Source organism: Triturus cristatus, chromosome 1_1 (genome assembly GCF_964204655.1).
Source record: "Triturus cristatus chromosome 1_1, aTriCri1.1, whole genome shotgun sequence".
Classification (NCBI taxonomy): Eukaryota; Metazoa; Chordata; class Amphibia; order Caudata; family Salamandridae; genus Triturus; species Triturus cristatus.
This window is the reverse complement of record NC_140579.1, coordinates 921,812,367-921,834,536: the sequence shown is the minus strand read 5'-3', so window position 1 is coordinate 921,834,536 and position 22,170 is coordinate 921,812,367. Positions and strand designations below refer to the sequence as shown.

The 22,170-nt window shown below is 46.6% G+C and overlaps 1 protein-coding gene across 7 annotated transcripts in view; it reads right to left on the bottom strand.

Moving 5' to 3' along the window:
* Window positions 1-2,313: 2,313 nt before the first annotated feature.
* The window catches only part of LOC146871292 (transcription factor SOX-13-like), a 588,655-nt gene continuing 568,798 nt past the window's right edge, over window positions 2,314-22,170 (bottom strand). For all 7 annotated transcript variants that reach the window (XM_085650772.1, XM_085650790.1, XM_085650765.1 and 4 more), the window contains one exon: window positions 2,314-4,830. In XM_085650772.1, the coding sequence (XP_085506898.1) occupies window positions 4,569-4,830 (262 nt within the window). In that variant the 3' untranslated portion in view covers window positions 2,314-4,568. The remainder of the gene's footprint in view (window positions 4,831-22,170) is intronic.

The window sequence follows — 22,170 nt, the reverse complement described above, 5'->3', positions numbered from 1 at the left end:
ATTCTGGAGTGTTTTTCTGAAATACATGGGAGGGGAGGGGTAGAAGTAAAAGATAGGGATTACCCTTTTGGACGATTTGTAAGACCCACCTCTCATACAGGATGTATCTCCAGCCACTGAGTAAACGTTGGATTCTGCCACCTACCGGCCACATGGGATCTCTGAGGCCAAATTAAAGCAGCTTGGAAGCTATTGCAGCAGAGGAGGATGGGTTAGAGTCATGCCAATTCTGCCACTGCAACTCTCCTGGATTAAGTAGGTTGATTTATAACTGTTTGAGCCTTTTGTTAAATCTCATAGTCTGTCAGATAGGGGTCTGAGTTTGGCACTGGAACTGGTTCTTTCATCAAAGCCAATAAAGTAAAAGTCAATGCCAGTACAGAAGGAACTGGCATGGATCTAGGTGCCCAGATAAAAGGTTTGCAGCAGAATAGACCGGTAGTAGGACCGGTAGTAGGCCCATAGGGGGTAGAGCCACCAGGTAGTCCAACTGGAGACCCCTGCTGCTTCTGAAGACCTGAAGGCGCACCAGAGGGAGCTGAAAGTGCACAGAAAAAATTCAGCACAGCCTTTTTGAAGACCTCTCTGTTACAGGGTCACTGATGGTTCAGGGACCTCATGCGAGCTGGGACCAGCTGCAGAACTGGTTTGGATTCTACGGATTGTGAAGGGGTGCGACCTCTAGCATGACGCCCAGGGGGACAGGGACGAATCCTGCTTTGTCTTTTTATACTCATTTTTGGACTTCGACTTACTGGAGACCAACAAAAGTGAAGTGGATGTTTCACTGGAAAGACCAGAGAATGTGATCTTTTCCTGGTTGAGGACAGAGTTTTACCTCTGGTCTTGGAAGGTCTTTGCGTGTTAGAGGGGACGCTTGGCACAAAACATTGAGTCGTTTACAGGACCCATGAACCAGAGGCAGACTTCATGCGAGTTTGTGTCTAACATCTGTTTCCTGCAGTCTCAGCACAGTTTGTATCCTGTTTTTGGTAGGGACAACTTTTCCCTGGCAAACTGTGAAAAAAACTGGAAATCAGAAGACCAACAAGGGAGTAGAACTCCGTATCTGCATGTGATAAAAGACAGGTGTCAGTGCACTGGGGAGGCACTTACATATGGCTCTGCTCCGGCACAGTCTGGAGTCATCACAGAGCTATACAGCTCCAACTAGAGGCATGCTGGAGCATTGCTCAAGAATTCTCCAAATCCAATCTGACACCTCAGGACATACTACAGTGAAGAATCAGCAGTTCTAGGTATCCATCAGATTAAGCCTGAATGTATTAGTTTTAGAATTTGACTTTTAGCATTGAATAAAGAACACACTGTATATGACCCTCGAAAGCTTATTTTATGATACCACGTACAGTTACTGTATCGAAAATACTACACCTTGGTAGACAAGTCTATAAATGCATATAAAGACCGGGTAAGGTTACAAAATATGAGACATGGGTTGTGTGTATCACTATCACTTCAAAAGTCTTTCTATACCATACTCGGGTGGTTTTACTCTCCCTTACCACACAGCTCCCTCTGCTCACCCTTAGAGGATGCATCTCCAGGCCTCTCAGCATGGTAGTCACATGGTTTGTCCAGGGCACTCTATGCAGCTTTTTACATAATTTGTTTTTTTTGTCAATGTGTTGAGCAACATCAATTTTTTTTTTGTTGAAATATTTTTATTGGGTTTATCAACAAAACAGAAAAACAAACACCACTCGTATAGTGCAAGGCATGGCATACAGGGGTTACAAGGTACCGGAGCAATGACAGTACCGGTGTCACAGAGAGAAATAAACAGCCCAATGACAACACACCATCGCTCCCTTCCCGGCCCATCTCCAGCAGTGGAGCCATTAATCCTGGTCACTGAGATCCGAGTCCGCTGCATCCGGTGGGGGCTCACAGATATTTCCCCGGTATACATTCCATCCACCCCAGAGCAACATCAATTTTGCAGCATGCTGTGTAAGGGTTTTCACAAAATGCGCCTTGCATACGAATTGTAGTGCGACCACTCAAAAGCTAAAACAATCATCCCTCCCTAGAAGGAAAATATGGAGTCAGGTGTTTTACTGGAAAATCAATAATAAAAACAGTAAATAAAAGAGTGAACACGGTCCCAATGCTTCATTTGATGACTCAGATTTTAAAATGAGAGCGGTTAAAGATGATCCACAAACAAATGACTAATTTGAGACCAAATGCATGCCCAAAAGGCTGTTTCAGCAAAGATTTCCTTTTGTTGTGTTCAGGCCCATGATAGCTGGACAATGGTTGCCCTTCAAGTATCAACAGACACAAAAAAAACTCTCAAAACTTCTTTATTCCGAAAAGCAAAAGAAATATACATGAGCAACTGGGGATCATGAAACATACAGCTTTAAGTTATGTCCTTTTATTAACGAAATAAAGCTCTATCTATATTTACAATCATAAAAAATATATGTACACACATTTATATATATAGATATTTTATATATAATCTCTGAGGACAACAGCAAATTAGGCAGATATGATGGTTTTAAAGAATGGACAGACTAGAGTCTGCAGATCCGGAACAGAAATTAAACGGGGCAGGCGGGGTCAACCTCTTCCCTTCCACAGTTACCCCCACAGTATGGATACGTGTTTTCAACACCTGTGCCAAGTGCACAACTCTATGACCAGTGGGTAGTCGGAAACGCCTCTTAAAGCACTCGATGGACAAACAGACATGAATATGTCTGTATTTATACTGATGTACTTGCAGGCTCTGGCCGATGTGAACACTGCACAAAATGAATTGGTGGGTGTCAGATTGTATGCGCCCAAGTGGAGCTGATGTATGGGATGGCATTGTCTTGTGATCCTACTTGATAAAGGAATAAAATGAGAACTGCCACATAATGTGGATCAGTAAACGAGAAACTGAAATCAAAGTGGAATGGCACTAAGTCCCAGGGAGCAGACAGTATACTAGAGATTAGGCTAAGGTCAGAGATGCCGGGCGTAGTAATAAACAGAGAAAATTTACAGGGCAAGTCAGAGGTGAAACAAAAGTCAGTGTGAACTAAGGGAAAGTTATCAAGTAGATCAAAAATTAATCTAAGGCATCAAACAAAAAACTGGACCAAAACCAACACAATGCAAAACAAAAAGAAGTCAAAGGGAGATCAGACAGGAATTTGAAGGGCGGAACACGTTATTGGTAATTTCAGAGCAAGGTGGACAAGTAGTCAAAGAGGACCAACAAAAAGCTTTAGACTAGGCTGACGGGAAATGTGACAACAGGTGGTGAGAAATTGACAGTGGGCCCACAGAAACTCAGACCAATTAGTCGGAACTTAGAGAGACAGGAAGTCAAAAAGTGGAACCAGCAGAAAGACAGAACCAAATCGCCAGAAAGTCACATGGGATAAATTTCCAGGGCAAACGGATAGGAAGCTAAAAAGCACCGGACAGCAAGTTGAAGAACAGCCTGTAGCATTGCTCTTTCATTTTCACAATGGAGTTCAGAAATTAACTGCAAGACTAGAAAGTGACCATTTACGAAATCCAGCCAGCAGCCCTCAGGACCCTTTGTGTAGTTACAGGAAACGTAATGGTTGCAATGCGATGAAACTGCTTCCTTCTGTTTGTGGCCATTATCTTGTTTCAAGATGTCTATTAATACATCTCATTAAAAGAAAAAAAAATCCTGCCTACTCTACTAAATGGCACACCGCACGCCTTTTATGTCCACAATGGCTGAACTGCCTGTACTACTCAAAGGATTGTAAACATTTGTAGATAAATACAGCTGCAACCAAACCTGGCCTCTGACTGGTAGCAGAGACTAAAGGTAGAATGGTGAGGTAGCTGAAAGTCAAATATCACGGCTGTGAAGTGAATATATATGTGTAGGGCCATTGGTCATTGGACAGGAAAAGTAAGATGCTAGCAGGGGAGCAGCAGTATTTCATTTCCATCTATGGCGCCTCAAAGTTCTCATACTAAAGAAGCCGAGAAGGGGTCCAAAATGTGCTGTTCGTGAGTGCCCAAGACGGCTGCAGAAATGCAAGTAAAACAGCCCTACTGAAGCTCTGATTTAGCACCAGGAAGTACGAAAGATCGACCTTCGTTCCCTGACACATTCTCCCAGCTCAAGGCAGAGGGTGGCTTGGGAGCACATTTTTAAGGTGCACCAAACCCTCCTGAAGAGATGTGGATTGTCCTGCACATATTTTCTACAACACAATTCAAAGAACTACAAACACAAATATGCACACAAGCTCACGCAGACAGGTAGGTGCAGACAGACACTGGCAGTTCCTACATGGACTAGCTTGGAGTCTCACTGAAGTCCACAAACTCTGTGTGATGTGGGTACCTAGCACCAGAGTGGATCTATACATTTCTGGAGGTACAAAAGCACAGAGTTGAGTCACTTTATAATTAGGGGAAGGTATAGGGTTCATGCCTCACCCCAGGTACAATACACTCTTGCTGTTTGCTTTCTGTTCTCCAGGAGGCCCTTCCCTGAGGTTCTCCCTACCAAAACACCACTGGTATCCTTTGTGAGTGGGGGGTTAGCCAATACTTCAGTCCGTCAACACAACCAGCTCTCCGTCACTCTTGTCGTCAGCCTCCGAGTCCTCATCTTCACTGTACAGGTACATTTCACTCTCGCCGTCCCCTGGATCATGGCAATCATGGCTCTCCCTATCGTCCGATTTCAGGCTACAGGTGTTTACAATGACTGGCATGCTGGGGTCACCTTCACAAGAGAGGTACTGGTCTGTCCTCGGCTGGGCCATCATCCCCATGGAGCGGTCATAAGCCACTGCTGACTGAGACTGAGGCCTAAAAAACAGAGGACACAAGTCAAAGCTCTGCCTATTCTTTTTGTCCTACTGTAGAGATTGCCCATGTCAGAGAAACATACTGCCTCATGGCCTGCTAACCCACCTAACATTCCAGAAACATTAACACTGGTCAACTACCACCCAAACTTTACATCTCATTCAACTACCCACACAACCGCTTCACACTTTTCTTGTCAAGGAACTAATATGTACCACCACATAATACTGTAAAATACTTAAGAGAACATATTACAGCAGGAGAGAAGTTTACTGGTTGTGTGAGCCGATGGGATGCACCATGCTTTGTTTGGTATTTCACCTCAAAAATATATAATCAGCAAGTAAGCGCCCCCAAAGGCAAGGAAAACCTTTCCACATCTTTCCTACAAACAACACAGGCGGAAGAGCAACTATTTATGCATCAATGATACAGTCGCTGGTAACGCTCTTTCTGGCACACTCTACCTGCAACGTCCCCACCTCTTCAATATCTTCCAGATTCCAAATTGGATCTGGGGAAAGCTCTTTTTCACTGGTAGGAGGATTCGACTCCACATTGACGCTGGGTACCACCCCGGACAAGACAACCAGAACCATAAAAGCACCACACCTGCGCACTGACATTCCCTCATTAGTTTTTTCAATGCATTTGGAGGCAGAGAAAAGGTCGATGAGATTGACAACTCTATGCAGTGTACCAACACTAAATTTGAATATAATTAATGGAACTATGACCATTCCGCAGTAAGGGGAGATTGGAGGGATCAGTGAAAAATCTCTACAGGTAGACAAAATGTCCACCAGTAGGATTGCTGCCAAAGGTAAGCAACTTGTTCTTCTTTTGGATCTCTCTACCAGCAGAGTACTTACCTCTTGAACTACTACCCATGCAGTATCTTCCTAGGGGTGGGACCAATGAAATGGCTAAACCAAACATCCTGCAGAACAGATGTGGCAATGTGGCCATTCCTGCTGTAATGCTGTATGTTTTTAAGGGTCCGTCTATATGTGCTTTTGTTCATATGCTAATCCATATACGTTGTCGTTCATTTGCCATATCTGATGCATTTGTTTTCATTATTGTACAACAATGTGTGTTAAGTGTAATAAATGTATCCTTTGATTTGACAGTATGCTTCTAGTTCATAAATTCATGTATTTGAATACATGACACTTAAGAGGAAGCTTAGAGTTTTACATGTATGTGAAATGGAATTCTCACATTATTTCTTTCCACCTTACAATACACGGTCTATTTTTCTCAAAATAATTCCAGATAGCAGAGTAGCTCGGCCCTGAGGCAAGCTTTACAAGGCATCAGGCTATGCTTGTCTAATACCATATTTTCCAGCAGAGAAACAAATTAGCCTTATTTTGAGGACAGCCAAGTAAACGGGACACACATAAATGAAGTACAGGTTCTAATACCTGTGGATTCTTTTGGAATACTGATCTTCATCAAGTCAATACATTTGATGCTTTAATCTCTTAACTACCTACTTGGTGTTATGCAGAGCCTTTTTTGACTACCTGGAGTAGTTCACGCTTAGGGCTGCCTAACTTATTTTCCACATAAAGTATCCATGTTAAACTTTGTTCTTTTTTCCTTGCAATATCCTGGAGATTCTAAAGGTACCCAGGGTTTGTGGGTTTTTCCTGGACTGGAACAAGAAAATAGACAAATATAGCTAAATTCTGAGGTTTTTTGGGAAAAATAGGAAATGGGTGCTCCGGATAAAAGTAGCAAACACAACAAGATTATGGACGAAGTGCTGAAACGTTTCAAACACTCACGCCCAGTCAAGAGATCTGGGTTAAATCCAATGTTCTTTTGCTCACCATGTCACCCCAGTTTGTACCCAGTTATATGCAAATCATTCTTGACCCTGTTCCCCACGGGAACAGTCCAGCACGAATTGCCAGGCCAGGTCCTTCCTGGACCGGAAACAAGCATCTTGGGACCAGTTTTGGGGCATTATCCCTCATCAGCCAGTCTAGATTGAATCCATGGCACAGCGAGCAAGGGACCCACGTCTGGGCATACTTTTGGCCTCTTAAGGCGGACATAGCAAACACAACAAGATGATGGATGGAGTGCTGAAATATTTCAAACACAGGAGTGCCCTGCTGCACCGTGGGCCAGCAAAGAGTGGCTGTACCAGCGTGGACTGCACCTTTTGAACCTGTTGGCTAACAAAGGAGTGGGACTCTGCCTGCTGTGTGCTGCTCAAAGAGAACGTATAGTTTCTTACCCGTCGGTGTAGTTTTGCAGCTTGAAGACTTTCTGGCTTCACTATGCTGTGCATTATTCCGCCATCTAGTGGTTGGGTCTGGAATTGCTGTATTTCTTCTCTTTTTTTTTTCGTGGCACAGGTGGGCGTCGACATACCACCATTTGGTGCCCTTCGTTACATCGACGCAGCTCCCACCTTTGGTCGCCATCATCGGATTCTTTTTTTTTTTTTTATTCTCTTCTCTTTTCTTCCATGCCGAAGGTGAGGAAGACGAACAAACTTACCAGGGCTCGACATCCTCGGAGACGCAGGACTTGCAGTGGCAGGATCTCTATGCCGAATCCCCGGAAGAGGGAGTAGAATCCTATCCTTCGAGGCCTTCGCCGCCGGACGACATAGGAATCTATAACCAAGTCATCAAGAGGGCTGCAGACACATATGGAGTGCAGCTAGAGGAGGAGAAACCCCAATCTTGCTTCCTGTTGGAGACATTGCTGCCATCACAAACAAGAAGCCAGTTCCTACCCATGCTCCCAAGTGTGCTGGACCAGGGGAAAGAAGCCTTCAAGGAACCTGCTATGTGTAAAGCAGTAGCCCCAAGGACGGAGAAAAAGTACAAACACTCTTCTAAGGACCCTATGTATATTAAGGGATCCGTACCAGCGGATTCAATCATCACATCCACAGCCAGGGGGCAAATATACCCACAAATACAGGACCACCTACAGACAAAGAAAGCAGGAGAATGGACCTAATGGGGAGGAAGATGGAAAGGAGTGCGGCGATCCAATGGCGCATTGCCAATTCAAATGCGCTCATCAACAGGCACGCATACCAGCACTGGGAAGAAGTGGGCGAACTCCTAAAACACCTACCAGAGCAATACCAGAGAAAGGTGAGCCACCTGGTAGAGGAAGGAACAAACATGGCAAATACATGTCTGAAGTCGGCCCTGGACGCAGCGGAGACATCAAGCAGGCAGATGATGCTGGTAGTAACAGAGAGAAGGCATGCCTGGCTAAGGATTTCAGGCTTCAAGACTGAAGTACAAAACAACATCCTCAACACGCTAAATTAGAACGCTGTAAGTGTTACATGTAACACATGATGTTTTGTATAGAAGCATCTAGTGGATTGATTTGATTGTTGTTACAATAAACTACAAACCGCTTCCACTTTGCTGCATAGCATGCTCTTGTGGTAGGGCGTCTAGTCTCTTTGGTGACATTCATGCAGTCTGGCGGAAGATCAAGGTAGCCAAACTATGATTTCAGGTGCCAGATCGCAAGGTTGAGATGACTGGGATCTGGATGTCTTATCTCTCCATGGTTCTGAGTGAGAAACCTGGGGGAAAAGTATACATTTTGGTGAGGAACTACTGAAAGTTCCAACAGGGTTGGAAACCAGGGTTGTCCGGCCCATGTGGGATCAACTAGGATCAGTGTCAGGAAATTAGTGGGAGAGGTGGAAAAGCATAAGCAAATCTTCCTGACCAATTTATCCATAGCGCATTGCCTTTGGACAATGGGTGTGGGTACCTGGACGCGAAGTTTGGGCATTTTGCGTTGAGGTGTGTAGCAAACATATCTATTTCTGGGTAGCCCCACATTTGGAAGAATGGGAGGAGGACTTGAGGATGTATTTCCCATTCATGGATCTGTTGTCGCTGACGAATGAGCAGATCTGCAATCTGGTTGTTTACTCCTGGGTGGCGTTCTGCAAGGAGATATATCTTTAGAGGTATGGCCCATCTCCAAATGCTTTGAGCTAGTTGTGAAAGATGTAAAGAGAGCGCACCCCCGTTTTTGTATGTAGTACATTGCTGTCATGTTGTCTGTATGAACTAAGAGAGCTTTGCCTATCAGATGCAGTTGAAAGGCTTTCAATGCTAGAAAGATTTCTAGCAGTTTGTAGAAACTTCAAAGAACATTCAGGAGCCGAAGTAAGTAGGTGTCTTTATTCTGGTCATCCACTCTCCACAATAAACAGTGAGCCCAACATTCTAAGCTGAACTCCAAGCATGTTCTAACTGGCAGGGAGGAGGAGGGGTTGGAGGAACGTACCAATTGGAAAGGGAGGGTGGTAGGCAAAGTAGTGTGGGTTACAACACATCTCCCTATCTGGGAGGAATGAACAAGGCAACAATAGATAAGGAGCACGTAGCTATATACAACTAATTGGCCATTGCAAGTCTATTCCCACTCCATGTGTGTCCATCCTCAAGGCGTACCACATTTCTGCCTACACTTAATTTCTGAGAGGGATAAAATTTGCTCTGCCCAACCTGTACATGGGTAGGTTTCTTTACCACAACCAAGTTGTTGATCCTGAGGTTACGTTCTTTCACCCCATGTTTTTGGTCATACCAATTTTTGTAATTGGCTTGGTGTAGCAGGACTTTGTTGACTCTCCCTGTGGTTGTTTACCAGTGCCTTTCCCCCTTCTAGCCAGAGGGGGTTCAATTTGGTGCCTGGCTCTCTTCCTCTTAGGGCCACAAAAGGGGAAATTCCGGTGAGGAGATTAGGCGCTGTGTGGTAGGCCCATAAGCATTCTCTGAGAAAATCGTCTATGTTGTAGCCATTGGTGATGGCCAGTTGACTATGTTCTTTGATCATGCGGTTCGTTCTTTCCGCTAAGCCATTGGCTTTAGGGCAGTAGAGTGCAGTTTTCTCGTGCTTGATATTTAAGTCCTCCGAAAATGTCTTCATCTCTTCAGAGGTAAACTGCACCCCGTTGTCAGTTACTAGTACCGCTGGTATACCTTCAATAGAGAAGACTGATTTCAGAAACATGATGAGACTGTTAGTTGTAGTTGTGGACGTGAATCTGACATTTACCCAGAGTGAGGTGTAGTCTACTAGGACAAACATAAATCTCTTTTGGGACCCCAATGTCTCCATAGGGCCAATTATGTCCATAGCAAGTTTTGTCCATGGTACTTCGGGTACTTCTACCGGAGACAAAGGGTCTTTGCGCAAGATCTTTGTTTTGTCGCTTCTGGCGCAACTGATACTCTTTGACCTTCACTTCCACCATTGAGTCCATCTTCGGGAACCAGAAACTGTTCCTTACTTTGTTTTTTGTGATGCTTCTGCCCAAATGTCCTTCATGAGCTGGGTCTATTATTTTGTTCCTGAGAATGCTAGGTGGAACTATTCTCTTGTTGCGATATACTTTGTCGTCAATGATGGTTAATTCGTGTCTTACTTCCCAAAACTCTTTCATATCTTCATTGACTTCACTGCATCTTCCCGGCCATCAATTGATTATTAGATCTTTTAGAAGGTTAATTTTAGTGTCTTTTCTCATCCCTTCTTCCCATTCTTCCTTAGTAAGAGATGGTAGATGGATGGCTAGGATGGGAGCATCCAAAGGATCCTCTTGGTGGTTGGTCGTGAGAGGTCACCTTGATAAGTAATCTGCTACCACATTTTCTTTCCTGGCAGGTACTCAATCTTAAAGCAAAAGTTCTCTAGTCCCAGAACCCACTTGGCTATTCTAGGAGATTCGCAATGCACTTGTTTTGCTGAAAATATGAATGTTAAGGGTTTGTGGTCTGTGCGGACAGTGAACTTGGTACCCCATAGAAAGAATTTAAAATGGTTAATGGCCCAGTAACACGCCAAGGCTTCTCTCTCGATCACAGAGTAATTATGTTGTGACTGACTCAAAGTGCGAGAAGCGAAGGCTATGATGGTCTCACCAACTTCCCCTTTTTGCGATAGGGTTGCCATTAGCCCTTTGTTGGAGTTATTGGTGCTTAGTATGGTTTTCTTTTTATGGTCAAAGGGTCCAAGGGCTGGTCAATCAATTATTTCTTGTTTCAATCTATTTACCATTTCGCAGTGCTTCTCCTCCCACCTAAACTCTTGTTTTTTCTTCAATAGTTCGCGTAATCCCTCGCATTTCTCTGAAAACTGAGGAATGAACTTTGCCATATACTCAATAATGCCTAAACAGGACTGGAGTTCCTCTTTGTTAGAGGGGTATGGAGCATCTCTCACTGCTTGGATTAAACTGTGTTTCGGTCTGAGTCCTTCATGTGAGATTTTGTGTCCCAGATAGTCCACTTCGCTCACTCTTATCTTACATTTGTCGCGCTTCACCGTCACCCCTGCCTCTGTTAGACTTTTACACGCATTTCTGAACACAGTATCGTGCTCTTCGGCAGTTGCCCCATAAATCAATACGTCATCTTGGAAACACATAGGGTTCGGGATGCCATCAAGCACTTGCTGCATCATCTTTTGAAACACAGCGGCAGCTGAAGCAAGTCCAAATGGCATCCTCATGAACATAGACGCTCCAAAGGGGGAAGAGAATGCAGTTAAGGGCCTAGACTCAGGGTGTAGTTCAACCTGATAGTACGCCATGGATACATCGATGACAGAAGAACTTGGCTTTTCCCATGGTGCTCAGCATTTCATTTATATTGGGGAGGAGGAATCTCAACTCAAATATTATCGTTAAGGCTGCGTAAGTCAATACAGAAGCGGATGCCTTCTCCATTCGCCTTCGAAGCTATAACTATGGGTGCCAACCACTCGGATGAATCAATGGGTTGTATGACCCGCAATTAACACAGTTTGTCTAGTTCTTCCTTTAGAGGCTGTCTCATGAGAAGAGGAACCTGGCGGGTTTTGTGAACCACTGGTTTAGCTCTTAGTTTGACTTTTATCTTGTGTTGAAAGTTTCTCAAAAGTCCCAGTTAATCTGAGAAAAGACTCGGGAATTCGTCACATAGCGTCTTGCCCCACTCAGAATCTTCCACTAGAATAACTTGTTCTCTATTGTTGGGGTCGAGTATGATGCCCAACTCCTTCTGGTGTTTCCAGCCTAGAAGATTTGATCGTTCACTCACCAGATACACATTACCTACAGTGGACCTTTGTGAGAAGTTGGCCTGGCATATGCTGGTCACTAGTTATAGTGGCCACCTTGCACCAGTCCAAATCGACTCTTATGGTAGATAGGTTTAAGACAACCTTTTAAGGAAAGCTATCCTAGTGGTAGCTGTGGAGAGCAGCCTTCAGGCTAAGTCTCAGAGGAATGCAAAGCAGCTTGTTTTACCTTATAATCTCTTGAATTACCAAATGAAAGGGCACCACACAAGTATATATATCAAGTATATATGTATTTATTTCTAGACACACTCTACTAATCTCTTTATGAGTTTAGAAGCCAGGTACACATTCAAATATCAACGTTTCCCAATAAGTTAAGCATAAATATGGCTGGGGCCCTAGGGGCGTACCAGACCATATACTAAGAAAGTGGTATAAGGATGTCGACTTGCAAAATAACAAGGCCTAGGCCTAGGGCCTGTAGAATCGCTTGGGCTTCAAGACTGCAGTGTTAGCAGGTAAGTAACAGGCCCACGGGAGACGCGTGCAGTGTGTGAACACAGACGCGGGTTCCCTATTGGTTACAATGGAGCAAGTCACGGTTTGATTTTTAAAGTTTTAGGGTACTTCAAGGAAGTCTACAAGCAAGCCACTTACAAGGTAAGTAATTCGAGGTCCAACACACACTAGGGCACTGGAGTGCACGAGTTACCTCACCCAGGGAAGCCGGGTGCATAGATGTCTTTTGGTGTCTGGTCGCGTCGCTGTTTTCTATGGAGACCAAAGAAGACTTGCTGCTTGCGGCGACTGAAGAAGTGTCCGGTCGAATCCAAGCCTGGATTCTGGATGTAGAAGACCTGAAAATTGAAGGGACGGTGTTCACAGTCACTTGCCAGTGATCCGGGGCCAGGAAGATGGATGCCCACGGATGTCGGGTGATTCCAGGTCGTCGATGGTGTTTTGACTCTGCTCACGAGGTCCAGGAGGTATCGAAGATGAACAGCAGCTGGATTCGGAGTGTTCCACGACGTCTGCAGCTGATGGCAGTATCGGCAACCGGATTGGAGCCAACAAGCCTTGGCAAAAGCAAGTCTTGTGTAGAGTGGGAAAAGTCGATGGTGCAGACCAGCAAGGTCTGAGGGACTCACCCATCGAGGGTAAGTGAGGGCAGGCCTGGAGCAACCAGGGGAGCCTTTTGAGTCGAGAAGAAAGTCTTCGGGGGACCCGCTAGCCAACGGGCAAGGGATCGCGAAGACGCCTCTTGAGGAAATGCTTCACAGGAGTCCACGGTCACTCGTGACGAGATAGGCCTCTGATTTTTGCTGAAAAACCTGCTGGAGGCTTGGGCCACAAATGGTCCAAAGCACAAGTTCGCTGAACGTCATGAAGGGGTTGCACGCGACAATAGTGCACAGTTCCCAGGTATTGCAGTTCTTCGTCACTCGTGGGATCCAGACGCCACAGCTTCGCTGGGGACTCAAAATGGCCGGCGAGAGGTCGGGAAATCCGCTTCAGGGGTCGCAGGGACTTCGGACTCCGGCGGGAGCGGGAAAGTTTGCAACCGTTTATTAGAGTTTCAGGTGCCTGCCAAGCAGGGGAGTCACTCCTTGACTCCAAGGGAGATTCTTCTGTCTCCCAAAGGTAGTGGAACGTCGAAGGGCCAGAATTCTTCTTGGGAAGCGTCATCCAGGGTTATCTAACTTGCAATGGCAAGGTGTACCTATCTTATAGTGAAAGAAAGGGAGGGACTAGCTCTATGACCACTCCTCTAGGAGGGTCAGGGGGGTGGATGGTTACACCCACTCCCCTTTGTCCAGTTTCTTGCCAGATCAGGGACTGGTAGCCCCTGAACCGGTTTGAGCTGGCATATGCACAGAGGAGCCTACTGCTCCCCCAGTGCAGGACTTCAAAGCACTCTAGGAGTGCCCCCACCCAGCCCCAATACACTAAATCCTGTCTGGAAGGTGGTGACACCTCCCTGTGACAGGATGCCTTTTGTTGGGCCTCCTCCACTGCGAGTTTCAGTCAGCAGCAGGAGGGCAGCCCAGTGTCTGTGCTGGTGGCATCCATTTTGTGATGCCAGGGCTCTTTCAGATTTCTGTCGTTTTACTACAGTGGGTACATGTCATCCCCTCTAGAAGGGTGGGATCATACTCCCACATCATGGACTGATGTGGGGGTATGATTCCAAGATGTTTGACAACAAACACAACATGTTTTGATGCAGTCATTCCAAAGTTAGCATTAACCGGGAGGTTATAATGTACTTAAGAGTATATGGTTTAACCGCATCCCCAAACAGCCACATGGAATGGACCCTGCCAGCTGCAGAGGGGCCCTGCTCAGGCAGAGGCACCCCCTCACATTGTAAACCAAGCACCCTGCCCTCAGGATTGATAGGGCCTGCCATAAGGGTGACGGATAGGTTTATATGTGTATGTATGGTGAGATATAGGAACCTATACCTCAGTGAGGAGTGCTAACACTACCTCACCCAGGCTGCAGTAGCAGTCCTGAGGTGTCAGATTTAGTCTGCATCCCAGGGGTGGCATAATACATGCTTCAGCCCCTGATAGGCCTGTAAAGTACCTATGCCCTTGGTTCCTAAGGTACCATATACTAGGGGATCATAAGGCACCACAGTAACCAATCACTAGTGCATCTAATATGCACTCCAAGTCGTTTAGAGAGAACAGTCAATACCCAGTCAGGCCTAAAAAGGCTCTAACCTGTGTCTGGGTTGTTGGAGCTACCCAGTCCATTATGGTCTGGATCTTGCTCTGCAATGGTTGAACCTGACCTCCACCCACAAGGTGGCCCAGGTACACAACCTGACTCTGCCCTATCTGGCACTTAGTGGCCTTGATAGTGAGGCCTGCTTTCTGCAGGGCCTCCAAAACATTTCTGAGGTGGACCAGGTGATCCTGCCAGGTGGAACTAAAGACAGCAATATCATCTAGATAAGCTGAGCAATAAGTTTCCATACCAGTCAGAACTTTATTCACCAACCTCTGAAAAGTGTCAGGTGCATTTTTCAAACCAAAGGGCAAGACCACAAAGTGATAGTGCCCACCAGGGGTTGAAAATGCAGTTTCGGCCTTGGCATCATCAGCTAACTTGATTTGCCAGTAGCCAGCTGTTAGGTCAAATGTACTCAGATATTTGGCTGAGGCCAAAGTATCAATGAGCTCATCTGCCCTTGAAATTGGGTAGGCGTCAGTCCTGGTGACTGCATTGAGGCCCCTGTAGTCTACACAAAACCTCATCTCTTTCTTACCACCCTGGGAGTGAGGTTTTGGCACTAGGACTACTGGACTAGCCCAAGGGCTATCTGAAGGCTCAATAACTTCTAATTCCAACATTTTCTGGACTTCAGTCCTGATACAGTCCCTGACATGGTCAGGTTGCCTGTAGATTTTACTCTTGACAGGCAGACTGTCTCCAGTGTCCACCTCATGGGTGCACCAGGAAGTCTTACTTGGGGTCAGGCTAAACATATGTCTGAACTGTTGCAGAACTTGTCTGCATTCAGTTTGTTGATGCTCAGTGAGGCTGCTTGCCAAAGCAACACCATCATCTGACCCATCATCAGGGTTCTGTGAGAGCAGGTCAGGGAGAGGGTCACTCTCCTCCTCCTGGTCCTCATCAGTTACCATGAGCAAGCCCATGTCAGCCCTGTCCACATATGGCTTTAATCTGTTGACATGGAGCACCCTAAGGTGGCTCCTGGGAGTTCCAAGATCCACCAAGTAGGTGACTTCTCCCTTTTTCTCAACAATTGTATGCGGGCCCCTCCATTTGTCCTGGAGGGCTGCTGGGGCCACGGGCTCCAACACCCACACTTTCTGGCCTAGCTGGTAAACAGTCAGGACAGCCTTTTGGTCATGCCAAGCTTTTTGTAATTCTTGGCTAGCCTCAAGGTTTTTTGTTGCCTTCTTCATGTACTCTGCCATCCTGGAGCGGAGACCAAGTACATAGTCCATCACATCCTGTTTGGGAGGTTTGAGAGGTAACTCCCAGCCCTCCTTCACCAAACATAATGGGCCTCTGACAGGGTGCCCAAACAGAAGTTCAAAAGGGCTGTAGCCAACCCCCTTCTGTGGGACTTCCCTGTATGCAAACAGAAGGCAGGGAAGTAAAAGGTCCCATTTTCGCCTAAGCTTTTCTGGGAGGCCTTTAATCATTCCCTTTAGGGTTTTGTTTAATCTCTCAACAAGCCCATTGCACTGTGGGTGATAGGGAGTAGTGAATTTATATTTGACACCACACTCCTTCCACATTGCTTTCAGATACCCTGACATAAAGTTTGTATCTCTGTCAGATATAACCTCCTTAGGGAAACCCACTCTGGAGAAAACTCCAATGAGGGCTCTTGCCACCACAGGGGCTGTGGAGGTCCTGAGGGGAATTGCTTCTGGGTACCTGGTGGCATGATCCACTACCACCAGGATAAACCTGTGCCCAGATGCTGTTGGAGGGTCAAGGGGACCAACAATGTCAATTCCTACCCTTTCAAAGTGAACCCCCACCACAGGTAGGGGTATCAGGGTGGGCTTTGTTGTGCCACCTGACTTGCCACTGGCTTGGCAAGTGACATAGGAGCGACAAAACTCCTTGGTGTCCTCTGACATGTGTGGCCAATGAAAACGAGGGACAAGCCTGTCCCAGGTCTTGTTTTGGCCCAAGTGTCCTGCCAATGGGATGTCATGAGCTAGGGTCAAGAGGAACCCCCTAAACTTCTGAGGTATTACCAACATCCTGGTGGCTCCAGGGGTAGGATCTCTAGCCTCGGAACATAGGAGTCCCTCATCCCAATAAACCTTATGGGACCCACTAGCACTCCTAGCAGCCTCAGCAGCAGCCTGCTGTTTGAGGGGTTCAAGAGAGGGGCAGCACTGTTGCTCCTTACTCAGATCTTCCCTGGAAGGTCCCCCTGCCCCCAAGAACTCAACCTGATCAGGCTCGAGTCCCTCTGGGGCAGTTCCTTCTTCAGGATCTGCTTCTCCTCCCTCAGGAGGGGAATCTGAGATCTGAGACAGAGGGGAAGGCCCAGCCTTAACCCTACGGCTCCTCCTCTTGGGTAGCATCTGGTCCATAGTTTCAGGAGCCAGAGCTGGTTCAGTTTTATGCATCTTGGCCTGTGACCTGGTCACAGCAAATACCTCAGCAGGTATGCCCAACATCTAAGCATGAGTCCATAACTCTACTTCAGACCAGGCTGAAGTTTCCAGATCATTGCCCAACAAACATTCGACAGGGAGGTCTGCACTGACTACTACTTTCTTAAGGCCAGTTACCCCTCGCCAGGAGAAATTCACAACTGCCAGGCTATGGTTGGTCCTGACATTGCTTGCATTGGTCACCTGGTACATTTCACCCAGGATGATCTGTGCAGGGTCCACTAGATCCTCTGCCACCATGGTGACACTAGCACCTGTGTCCCTGAATGCCAAAGCCTGTTTGCCATTTATCATAGGCTGCTGTTTGTACTTGCCCAGATTACTGGGGCTCACTAGGAAGGACATATCAATGTCTCCCTAACAAACTAGCAATGCCTGTGTTGGTACTCTGACTAGGCCAGAGTCCACATCAGAACCCAGGGTCAACCCAACTACACCCTTATTCTGGTTACCGCCTCCACCAGTACTTGTACTAGGGGGAACAGTTGCCTTAGGGGCTTGAGTGGTGGTGGTTTAGTCTTTGGACTTGGTACAATCAGAAGTCCAGTGCCCTTTCTGTTTACAGAATTTGCACCAGGGCTTCTTTTGGCCTTTTCCCTTTGTAGACTGTGAATCCCCACCAGATGCAGATTGATGGGGCCCTTGTGAAGACTTCTGGTCTTTTGCCTGATCCCCACCTTTCTCAGAGCCTTTAGGATCTTGCTTCTTGGTGTCACCCCCTTGGTTCTGGGTTTTCTGCCTCACCCTGGTTCTGACCCATTTGTCTGCCTTCTTTCCCAAATCTTGGGGGAGAGGTCAGATCAGAGTCCACCAGGTACTGATGCAACAACTGTTTTTGGCAATTATTAAGGATCTGTTCTCTCATGATAAAATTATACAATCCCTTAAAATCCGTAACTCTACTACCAACCAGCCAACCTTCTAGAGCCTTGGTTGCACAATCAACAAAGTCAGTCCAGTCCTGAGTCTGTGCTTTCTGGGTGTCTCTGAACTTCAACCTGTACTGTTTAGTGGTTAAGCCAAACCCATCTATTAATGCACTCTTCAGGACTTCATAATCATCATCATCCTCTTCTTTAACAGTGAGGAGCTTGTCTCTACCTTTATCAGAAAAGGAGAGCAACAGGATTGCTGCCCACTGTTTCTGGGGGACCTGTTGAACTTTACAGGCCCTCTCCATAGCAGTTATCCATTTGTGGATATCATCCCCACTCTGGTAGGGAGGAACAACCTTGGACAGGTTTCTATGGTCTGGAATCTCTGCCTCTAGGGACACTGTTGCTGCCACCAGGGGTATCTAACCCCTCTTTTCTAGAAGCTCTCTGGAGCTCAAAGGCTTCTCTATCTAAGGCCAATTGCTTGGTTCTGAGGGCAAGCCTAGCATCCTCATACTGGAGCATCTTGTATCTTCTTTCAGAGGAGGTCTCTATATGAAAGTATGAGATCCTCTGCTGGACAGATTCTCTGCCAGAGTGATATGAGTGGTTAGATTCCCTTGAAGGGGACCTAGGCCTCTCTTCCCTTCCGTAAGCTCTCTTAGAGAGAATTCCCCTGTCCATTGCAGACCCTTGTGGGTCTGGCCCTTCAATCACAGACTCCAGGTCATCTTGATTTTCATCATCAGACCCAGAGACTATGGCTGACCCACCCCCTGATCCAGATCCACCAGCTCCTAGAGCCAATTTGAGATCATATGCAGTAAGCAAATTTATCAGGTGTTGTGTGGAAGGACTCTGTCCTTGCTTCAGGTGTCTTGCAACACACATGGCCTTCAAGTCAAAGTAGGTCATGTCCTTGTACTGAGGCTGGGTGGACCCACTGGCTCCATCCCTTGAGGACATTCTAGTGTTGTGCAGTGTTGTACTACCTACACTAGTTTGTGGCCTACTGATCCTAGCTTGAGCTGTAGCAAGGGTGTGCTATCCCTTCACAAACAGTTTTAAGTTCAGTAGAACTTATTGATACTAAGCTTGACTTTATATGTACCTTGAGTACCTTAAGTGGTTTTCAGTTAGTAATTCAAATAGAGATTTTCTGGTAAAACAATGGCAAGCTGGAATCCCACACGCTGCCCACCAATGTGAGAAGTTGGCCTGGCATATGCTGGTAACTAGTTATAGTGGCCACCTTGCACCAGTCCAAATCGACTCTTATGGTAGATAGGTTTAAGACAACCTTTTAAAGAAAGCTATCCTAGTGGTAGCTGTGGAGAGCAGCCTTCAGGCTAAGTCTCAGAGGAATGTAAAGCAGCTTGTTTTACCTTATAATCTCTTGAATTCCCAAATGAAAGTGCACCACACAGGTATATATATCAAATATATATGTATTTATTTCTAGACACACTCTACTAATCTCTTTATGAGATTAGAAGCCAGGTACACATTCAAATATCAACGTTTCACAATAAGTTAAGCACAAATATGGCTGGGGCCCTAGGGGCGTACCAGACCATATACTAAAATGGGTTAGGAAAGTCGACTTACTAAATGACAAGGCCTAAGGCCTGTAGAATCGCTTGGGCTTCAAGACTGCAGTGGTAGCAGGTAAGTAACAGGCCCACGGGAGACGCGTGCAGTGTGTGAACAGAGACGCGGGTTCCCTATTGATTATAATGGAGCAAGTCGCGGTTTGATTTTTAAAGTTTTAGGGTACTTCGAGGAAGTCTACAAGCAAGCCACTTACAAGGTAGGTAATTTGAGGGCCAACACACACTAGGGCACCGGAGTGCACGAGTTACCTCACCCAGGGAAGCCGGGTGCATAGGTGTCTTTTGGTGTCGGGTCGCGTCTCTGTTTTCTATAGAGACCAAAGAAGATTTGCTGCTTGCGGCGACTGAAGAAGTGTCCGGTGGAATCCAAGGCTGGATTCTGGATGTAGAAGACCTGAAAATTGAAGGGACAGTGTTCACAGTCACTTGCCAGTGACCCGGGGCCAGGAAGATGGATGCCCACGGATGTCGGGTGATTCCAGGTCGTCGATGGTGTTTTGACTCTTCGCTCACGAGGTCCAGGAGGGATCGAAGATGACCAGCAGCTGGATTCGGAGTGTCCCACGACGTCTGCAGCTGATGGCGGTGTCGGCAACAAGCCTTGGCAAAAGCAAGTCTCGTGTAGAGTGGGAAAAGTCGATGGTGCAGACCAGCAAGGTCTGAGGGACTCACCCAGCGAGGGTAAGTGAGGGCAGGCCTGGAGCAACCAGGGGAGCCTTTTGAATCGAGAAGAAAGTCTTCGGGGGACCCGCTAGCCAACGGACAAGGGATCGCGAAGACGCCTCTTGAGGAAATGCTTAACAGGAGCCCACGGTCACTCGGGACGCGGTAGGCCTCTGATTTTTGCTGCAAAACCTGCTGGGCCACAAATGGTCCAAAGCACAAGTTCGTTGAACGTCGTGAAGGGGTTGCACTCGACAATAGTGCACCGTTCCCAGGTATTGCAGTTCCTCATCACTTTTGGGGGCCAGACGCCACAGCTTCGCTGGGGACTTAAAATGGCCGACGGGAGGTCAGGAAATCTGCTTCTGGGGTCATTGGGACTTCAGACTCCGGTGGGAGCGGGAAAGTTTGCAACCGTTGATTAGAGTTTCAGGTGTCTGCCAAGCAGGGGAGTCATTCCTTGACTCCAAGGGAGATTCTTCTGTCTTCCAAAGGTAGTGGAACGTCGAAGGGCCAAGATTCTTCTTGTGAAGCGTCGTCCAGGGTTATCTAACTTGCAATGGCAAGGTGTACCTATCTTATAGTGAAAGAAAGGGAGGGACTAGCTCTATGACCACTCCTTTAGGAGGGTCAGGGGGGTGTATGGTTAAACCCACTCCCCTTTGTCCAGTTTCGTGCCAGATCAGGGGCTGGGAGCCCCTGAACCGGTTTGAGCTGGCAAATGCACAGAGGAGCCTACTGCTCCCCCAGTGCAGGACTTCAAAGCACTCTAAGAGTGCACCCACCCAGCTCCAATACACTAAATCCTGTCTGGAAGGTGGGGACACCTCCCTGTGACAGGATGCCTTTTGTTGGGCCTCCTCCACTGCGAGTTTCAGTCAGCAGCAGGAGGGCAGCCCAGTGTCTGTGCTGCTGGCATCCATTTTGTGATGCCAGGGCTCTTTCAGATTTTTGTCGTTTTACTACAGTGGGTACATGTCATCCCCTCTAGAAGGGTGGGATCATACTCCCACATCATGGACTGATGTGGGGGTATGATTCCAAGATGTTTGACACCAAACATGACATGTTTTGATGCAGTCATTCCAAAGTTAGCATTAACCGGGAGGTTATAATGCACTTAAGAGTATATGGTTTAACCGCATCCCCAAACAGCCACAGGGAATGGACCCTGCCAGCTTCAGAGGGGCCCTGCTCAGGCAGAGGCACCCCCTCACATTGTAAACCAAGCACCCTGCCCTCAGGATTGATAGGGCCTGCCATAGGGGTGACTGATAGGTTTATATGTGTGTGTATGGTGAGATATAGGAACCTATACCTCAATGAGGAGTGCTAACACTACCTCACCCAGGCTGCAGTAGCAGGCCTGAGGTGTCAGATTTAGTCTGCTTCCCAGGGGTGGCATAATACATGCTTCAGCCCCTGGTAGGCCTGTAAAGTACCTATGCCCTTGGTACCTAAGGTACCATATACTAGGGGCTCATAAGGCACCACAGTAACCAATCACTAGTGCATCTAATATGCACTCCAAGTCGTTTAGAGAAAACAGAGAGACTGGGGCCCTGATTAGCAGGGACCCAGCCTGACTATAGCCAGAAACCAGTGTATACACCAGAAAAAAAGTGGGGGCAACATAAGTGCAGATCCTACTCTCCTACACACTTCCTTTAAAATGTATCTGTTCCTCCATCATACAGACCAAGGGAATGGTGTAGCCTTGTGGAGTAATGCCAGGTTTAGTTATTTCAGTACTTTGATCTCCCAGAAAACTTTTATAATCTTCAATGTTTAACAGGGTGAACGGAGAACAAGAGTCTGCAAACATTTCTACGGTTTTGTTATTAAGCAATACTTTACATTTGGGATATTACGGTCTGGAACCATTGCATATACTTTTCACTTGGAAAACAAACTTCTGGTGTTGTTCAC